Source organism: Dendroctonus ponderosae, unplaced genomic scaffold (assembly GCF_020466585.1).
Source record: "Dendroctonus ponderosae isolate FM_Combo_2020 unplaced genomic scaffold, Dpon_F_20191213v2 Dpon_F_20191213_8, whole genome shotgun sequence".
Taxonomy (NCBI): Eukaryota; Metazoa; Arthropoda; class Insecta; order Coleoptera; family Curculionidae; genus Dendroctonus; species Dendroctonus ponderosae.
In genome coordinates this window covers 4197423-4205971 of record NW_026019016.1, presented here as the reverse complement: position 1 = coordinate 4205971, position 8549 = coordinate 4197423, and the positions used below count along the sequence as shown (strand labels likewise).

The window sequence follows — 8549 nt, the reverse complement described above, 5'->3', positions numbered from 1 at the left end:
ATTAAGTTAAGTTAAGTTTCAAACCAGTGTAAAACTTCTTTTAAAATATATCTGAGTATATCTGAGTAGTGCGTAGGGAATCGTTGTGGGTTAATCTATCCGAACTTCATAAAATAGCCGCCATTTCTCCGACAATCGCTAGATATTTGGACATTTTTTTCGAAGGCCAGCAAGGCTACTGACATAAAAAAATTGAAACTCACTTTACCGCATATAACATTGCAGGTTTCTTATGATAGAGGACTTACGAGAAGGTCAAAAATAACGTTAAAACCCATTTAGATTTCAAAATATTACCTCTGTTGACCATACTTTCACAGATATTTCCTACTTTAACAAACTGATATAAACCTGATACAAATTGGCATGTTTCCTGGACAAAATTGCAGATTCGACCCCATCAAGAGGCACATTATTGTATGAAATCCCGTCCAGAGTGGGACACTTGAAATTCCATGTACCGGTCGGGGCTGATGCCCTTGGAAATACAAAGGCCTCTAAACCGGAGGAGAGGGCCGGGATAAAGGAGCATCGCGACGTCAACTTTAATTTGATATTTCTCCAAGTTATAATCTGAGTCAATAGGACTTAAGCGTCGGGCGGAATAACAAACAGCGGACCGAGTGAAATCCCGCAAAAGTGCACGGGCGCCATTTTAAGGGTTGAATCAGGAGCTGTAAAGCCATCAGTTTGGGGTGAACGGTATTTGGGTGGGATTTCGAGAAGCGGTATTTTATTACGATCTCGCAATCCTAGTTAAGGGTATTAGATGACGCGTTGTTTTCCACTGAAATGCTAAGCACTTAAAATCATTCAGGTGGCAAAATGAAGAAGATTCTAGTTTGGGCTGCTTTTGATAACGTAGCAACTTTAGAATGCAAGTTAAAGCAGAATGTGTAAAAACTAGAAACATTCCTTAAATTATGTTCGGTACAAAAAAGTGAGCATTTTAACGCTCTATCGGGCGATGACGACTTGAGCGTTGCATTTCAACCGGTTCTTCAACTATAAAAAACACACGTAAAGAACGAACTTTCCATATATTGAAGAAAAAAACATTATACTTTAATAAAATATTACGGGAACATTCTTGTTGATCAACATAAGCAGAAATGAATAAAGAAAACGTTTTAAGTATTAAAAAAGTACAAGTAAAGAAACTAACCTTTTGGAATCACCACATCCTCGCCACAGACTTTTCACAATCACCAGTTGCTTTTTATGGAAAGAGGAGCCACCATTGAAGTCTGGAAGGCCTTCAGCTTCGCACAAGTGAACCTGAATTAACAATATAAAATCGGTCTCGATAACTATCTTTAACAGCAAACGTTTTATCAAGAGTTCAATTTGTCAATTGTTCAATCATTACATCAAACCTAAATTCAAAATTTAGTTGCAAAAGGACGGTTTAGAAATAGTAAAGACGGTTTCGAATGCAATCGAACCTAAATGAAATTTGGTCAAACATTATCTAGAATTTAAAGAATTCACAATCAAACTTGTTTACGAAAATTTGTTTTTATAGACTTGTTCTCACTCTTTTTTCAAAAACCCATTTAATTTCAACTCTTAAAGAAGCTGTTGGTTTAATTTCCATTTACAAGCTTGACGCGTGTTAATTTTAGAGTATTAAAGCTTTAGGTTTATTTTTGAATCGTCGCGTATTTGCATAAAACCGCACATTTCATTGCAAATAAAGACAAAATGAAAAATTCAAAGAATTATAAAGTTTTTGCCTCACTATCCAGCAGTTTTAAGAAAAAAATCTTTCTGTTTTCCATTAAGAACATTTTGTAACAAGCTTATGAGATCAATAAAAGCTCACAGTTTGTAATTTTTGATTAAATATGCACGATAACACTTGATGAGTAAACAGTAAACGCATCCTTATTTATTGCTGATATGAGAATTTCGATGTAAAACTGCCATAAAATGAAAGTTTCTAGACTAAGCCCAAGTTAAAACGAACAATAAGAAAACAAACCAATCACCTAAATCCATTTTCATAAAAAAACCTTCCGACTAGTTCATTCAATGCCATTTTAATTCGCGCAAAGCACAGACGTTTTGAGCCATTTAATAAAGTTCTTATAATCCGCGCGTTCTGTGCTGAGGAATAAACAAGAAATAAACTGAATAGCCGATCGAACGAACGTTTGGGGCGTGTTCCCTTAATCTGGCTGATAAACTCTTCCATGTTTATGATTGCATTACAAACACAAATTTATTCGGGTTGGGTCGTCGCAAATTGCATAAGAAATATTGTTGTGCATTTCCTGAATTTTAACTAGGTCGCAGTCTTTATTCCGTCTTTTTATCGATGCAACTCGATTCGTTTTCGTTGTGATTTTATTGCACTGTTCAGCGAAAGAAATATAAATATAATCACTTGCAAGCTTTATTATCATAACTATTTAGTGGAGAGAGGATTCAATTATATTTTCGCATCTGTTAAAACGGTCAAGGGTTGAATCGATCGAAATACACGCATCGGGTGGAAAATAGATTTTGGCAGAAAACGAAAATAAGAAACAATCTTAACTACATCCTTAAGTCAAAGGAAAATTGAATAAAAACAAGTTCTATTTCTAATTGAAAGAGATCTCGAAAGACATACATAATACATTTTTTGAGAACAATTTTAACTGTTCAACACTGTAATTATAAAATAGTGATTTCGGAAATATTTCCTAGATATTTGCTGTTTCTCAGTTGATGTATCTCCTTTTGCCATTTCGGAGCTGATAAAAGCACAAGGCCCAAAGAAAGCGAAATATCCACAAAAGAAATCGAGGTTGTTTCCTTATTTAACGTTCTGTTATTGGACGTTGTATCGAGACGAGCCCTCGGGGCCCAATAACTTTACAAAACTCTACCTTTTGCCATCTTGTCTTCAATATTGACTTATCCGGCAAATTTTCAGGCTAAAGAAACCGTTTTTTTGCCTACATCTTTTGAGGCAGAATATAACACATCAATGGGGAATTTTAAAAAAATTTGGATATAAATATGGAATAGTAATAGTCGGCAGAAAATAAATAAACAAAACCGATTAAATCAAGTGATAGATAGATAAGTTTGCGTATTAAAATTTCCAGCAAAAAGTCGACAAACATATCGTAGAACATTAATTACCATGCCAAAATCGCCTTCTCCTAATTTCTCCAGCAGTCTTAATCGATGCCTGGGGAAATCCAGCAGATGAGCTACTCCCTCCAAAGGGGGTCCCTCTGGAAGCTTTATGGGGGTAAACCGGCCTGGGGTAAAATGTTGCTCTCTGCGCTCGCCCTGCAATCAACCAACAATCCATATAAAAAACGCTTAATAAGCTAAATTCATTGCTTAAAATAAATCATAATTACAAATCGAATACACCTTTAAAAAGGGTGTTCACAATTGTGAACTATGATAGAAACTGACGCGTTCACCTTCGTAATAAAATTGATCGAACATCCAACTGAATAAACCTAAGTCCTAGGATGTATACCTAGACAGAAATATGAAATTTTTGATACAATTCCACAGTAACGGGGCAACATATTTCACGATAAGTGCCCCCTAAAAGCCCTTACCTAAAATTACTTTTCCAAATGGGTAAGAGAGAAAAACGACCAAACAAATAATCGGAATTTATAGCTTATGTTATAATTCCGCAAAGAACGACCAACATCCAGAATAAAAGTCCTTTCTCCGGCCTCACGAGATAATAGAAATTTTATTACGTCCTTACGTCATTTATCTTTTATCAAAATAATAGACAGTTTTTGCACGTTGGGCGCAAAAATTGGAATCAGAACCCACATAAAATACTTTCTATTTGCAAGAGATTTTTCCGCATTGCAACCTCATATGCATCTTATTTCAATCTCCTCAAATTCTTCTAGTTAGTTTCCTATAATTTTTCTAAATAAAGTTATTTTAGTGTGATAAGATTGCCAAAGTTTCTGGCCTCCTTTGCATAATTTAATAGAATATGATTGCGACATTTCCCAAAACTTTCACGCGTGTTCAAAGGTATGACTTTTCCCGAAATAAGACCCTGTCGTGTCGTTCGAAAAGTCACTAATAATTCTTGGAGACGAGTCTCTACTTGTTGCGTGCGTGTGTCTTCCTTGTCTTTCGTTCCTGCGGTCTCACGAGACTGTATATCAAGAACGAAGGGAATAAGGAAAGTTTAAACTTGCGGGCAACTGAAGCGTTCCAACTTTTAATATCACCAGAAAATGTTCGTTTTTTTTATTAGAAAATTTTCACTGCGGCCATTTATATTGTTTCGGCGTGAAATCGTTATTTAATTTCGTTGCGATATTATTTAAAACGTTACAAAACCTATACACGTAAACTATTTATCTCTTTCGACTGATAAATTAACGTACTGGTGGCTTTGGAAAAGTGCATTTTCCAGCTGCTACTGTTTGGTTCTGACAACCGGAATAGGATTTTAATGGAATTGTGGAAAAGTTTTTAATTTTATTTAGAATTTTCGACTATTTATTGTGAGGGCTCGAATTTGATCGAAATAGCGGAAATTCGCCTTTTGAGACAAAGTCTGTAACTAATTAATGCTTTTGGAAATTCAAATGATGTCTAATGACGATATATACTTATTTTAGCAAATAGTTCACAAGCGAATAGTAAGATGTTTGAGCACACTTAATGTATAGGGTGTGTTCAATAACACCTTTGCATGCTCGTGTTCACCATCAATCCCAATCGCAAACCATGTTCCAACAACCAAAAAACTTAATGGAAATTAAATTTCTAAATCTGCAAAGCTACAGATTTATAAACTGTGAAAAAACTGCGCTACTCATGTGCTTCGCTTGTTTTGCACATTTGTTGGCTATTTTTCAAGCCACCTTTTGTAGACAAAAATGCCGTTTTAATCTCTTGAGCCGCCAGCATCAGTGGGGGCCCGCTTGAGCGTCTAAGTCGTCCATTATTCCGTATAGACGCCAGCGACGCCACCTGAGCACTACGAGTAGTGGCTTTATTGAGAAACCTCCCAGGGATGCATCCAGGCATATTTTTATGGATTCGTACTATAGTGCTTACCGTCCGGAGACAACTTTGAGATTAATATTTTGGCCAACTTTTAATGTGTACACTGTTTAATTTGGTCCAGCCAACAATCTTAAAGCACCGAACTTCGACTCGGCAACGACCTGTCTTCTATATAATAAATTGATGCAATAAACAGAAGACATCGTTTCCGCAAAATATTTCATAATCGCCTCGAATTCACTGTGGGAATAATTGATTGTATTTCCATTATCCGGCTCGGGCCTTAATAACTGTAGTATTCCCAAATGCAATGCCCTTTACGGAAAACACGGTCCATACTCTGTCCTGGAGTTGAACACATCTGTGTCCTGGAGTTGAAACAGGAATCGCCTTAGAAAGCAACGGGTTTCTCAAATATGCCACTTAGTTCTCCCTATCGTGGGATGTTCACTTCCCCTAACTGACAAAAGGGGGAACACATATGGGTAGCGAAAAACGAATTGTTATGTTTGGATAATTGCAAGGAAAAGTTCGCTGTCTGCATAAAAAATATCGAAAAAATCCTCGTTAAAACCGAGTAATGGTTAACGAACTTTAGTGGATATAAGTTCCAGAGTTCCAGACTGAGGTTGAACAACGTTTTTGTTTAGTTGAGGAAACTGTTAGAGAAAAATGGTTTTAAACCAGATCTATATAGTTTCAACTAAAAGCGTTTTCTGTTCAGATTAAATATAAGCAATGTTCAGATAAAGCAAAAATAATGGTGTCATCTGCCCGTTTGTCACTAATTTATTGTTGGTTTTGTGCGTTTAAACATACTGCGGCTTCTGCACCTTTCTCTGATAACATGTTTCATGTAAATATATTTTAAAATTCACCGAACACAATATAAAACTTTGTGTCATTCGTTTCAACAACTTGATTTCCTCGGATTTCTCTCTGCATTTTCCCATTCTTGTTAGCCAGTTTGTCCGTCGCATCTGACTAATATCAGTGCGTTAAAGTTATGCTATTTGGCTTGTGATTCTTCAATTTCACTGTATTTGCTTCGCAGTTCTTTTTCTTTGCTTCTATTTACAATTTTATATCGCTTTTTATTGACAGATTTTTATTAGTGGAATCTGATTTCAGTAACTCTTTTTCACGTTTTTTTAGTGTAGGTATTCCTCTGATTTATAATTTCTTATAACAATGTCAATTGGAAGTATGGGTTTAAAGACATCGTAAAATAGACAAACTTCTTGAAAATATATTTTTTCTTTATTATTTGGACACATAACATTTGATATTTACTGCTGTTTAACTGGCCATCGACACAGTCTGAGGGTCATTCAGAGCATCGTTTCGAAAATATATGAATGCAAAATTTTCTTTAAAAATAAACCTTTATTAATGCATCCGACACTGCTTGACATATTTTAACGAAATTTTGCAGGATTTCATCGCTATCGATTATGTTTTTGAACCATATTTGATCAACATTGACTTGCGTACCAGCATAAAATTTAATGTTTATCAAAAAAAAATGTCTTTAGTTTGTTGGTTAATGGCAAAACATATGATAAAAAGCAAAACACATCATTTCGAAGCGAAGAAAATAAAAATCGCATTAATGCAGGTCTTAGAATCAACAGTTATTTTAATTTGAACTTTGAAATTTTTGGTAGATAGTCATTGTTGGATTTTACTTATACAAACTTATAACTCAACATTGGAGGGAGGAACTTACACAATAAAATCATTTGTTGTTCATAATTTCAAACTTTGAATGAAAATAACTGTTGCTGTGAGGTTTTGAAAGCGTGCATTAAAACGATTTTTATTTTTCCCTCGCAAATGATGCATAGAACCAAGAAACCCCAAGAAAGGTTTTTTACTTGAAATTGAACAAGCAATTAGCGGTTTCAATTAGGGTTTTCATTCATTCATTCTTTCCAAAATATTGAATGTCATGTACCTGCGCTACTCGTGGACCAAAAAATGTTTCATTCAATAGAAACATCAAGCGTATTTCCTTCATTCATCATATATTCATGCATTTTAACACATTAAAACTCCAAAACCTGCGTGTAAATTCTCCCAGATTATAAATAATATACTGTTTATTATACTTGTTTAATTTTGTATTGAAATTGGAAAAGTTATCTGAGGAAAATCGACGTAAACAAACGGCCAATGTTTATTCCCCACTTCACCATAAAATTATGGCTTTCCTGCCTGGAACTCCTTATGGTGCACATGTTACTTTCCCCATTCCAATAGAACTGCGCCACGCCTTTAAACTGCCGCTATGCAGAGTCGTAAAAAGCGCAGCTAAAATTTGCCCGTAACGTAAAAAAGCTCAATTTATACGACTCCCATTTTAAGGAGTACCGTAAAACATTTAATTTCAAATAAAATTATCGCACATTTCTTAAAAAAAATTTCCAAGAAAATATATTTTGCATTACTCCTTTGCGACTAACGTGCTTAAAGTTGTCACCCGATGTTTCGGCTAGAAGTGCAAAGGACAACATCAAGGGCTACCGCGCAAATACTGTTCTTTTAGGTACATTGCTTCTGGCCTTTACTATCTACTCTTCATGACCTGCAGCTAAGTTTGGGAATGCTGATCTCAAATAAACCGTTTTGCGCAAAACATCTATCACAATAACTTATGGGGCAATTCATTGGCTTAAAAGCATTCTCCGGTATGTAATATTTTCGATGGTACAATAAAACTACATAACGAACGGGCTCGTATTTTTTACGGACGTTCAGGCGATAAATGTAGGGGTTTATTGTAGCGCGGGTTTCATGCATTACAAATGAGCAAAAGTTACAAAAAAGTGCACTTTCTTAAATGGACCTATGAATCTTCTGATGCATATTGTACGCGCTACGTGACAGCGAGCGGTTATACGTTTGCCGAATATTCAAATGACAAAACGCGTCTTTAACTGCTTTAAAACTCACGAAACCGTTGAGACTCCAAACATTATATGTGCCATATATTAAATTGTATTCTCAAAGTTGAAGCACATCCGGCTTTTGTATAAATTATTTTGTGTAACATTTCAATTTGTCAGTTTTATATCGATAGTTCCAAAAAGCAACTAAAAATCTTGAATATGGCTTCATAAATCACAGATCACTAACTTGCTTAGTAAATACAAGAAATATGGAAAATATGGACAAAAGACGAACTCTTTTCAATTCAGATTTATTCTTCTTACCTTAACAATATCAGTAGCGGCGTAGTAATTCTCCGAAGGAATGACTCCATTGGGGGTTCCATTAGGCGCTTGGTAGTTTTGGACGTCATAAGTAGGAGGTCTCGACGTAGGAGGAGGAGGCGCAGCCAGGTTGTAGAAAGAAGGTGAGGTGAATTTCAGCTCTTCTTGAAAACTATTCACACTGGTAAAGTCTGCAAAACAAGTCTAGTGCTAATTTTGTTACGTTAAGTTTTTCAACTAAAAGAAACTAAAATATTTTTTTCAAAAATAGTTAACTTGAATGAACGCAATTTATTAATTTTGAAAATAACGTCCYTGGCTCAGTTACTT

At 35.3% G+C, this 8549-nt stretch overlaps 1 protein-coding gene across 3 annotated transcripts in view; it reads right to left on the bottom strand.

The window, feature by feature from the left end:
* LOC109538079 (epithelial discoidin domain-containing receptor 1) overlaps positions 1-8549 on the bottom strand; it is a 185767-nt gene that overhangs the window by 17151 nt on the left and 160067 nt on the right. For all 3 annotated transcript variants that reach the window (XM_048669156.1, XM_019905124.2, XM_019905123.2), the window contains exons 14-16: positions 8220-8410; positions 3136-3288; positions 1166-1278 (exon numbers count right to left, since the gene is read on the bottom strand). In XM_048669156.1, coding sequence (XP_048525113.1) covers positions 1166-1278; positions 3136-3288; positions 8220-8410 — 457 coding nt within the window. The remainder of the gene's footprint in view (positions 1-1165; positions 1279-3135; positions 3289-8219; positions 8411-8549) is intronic.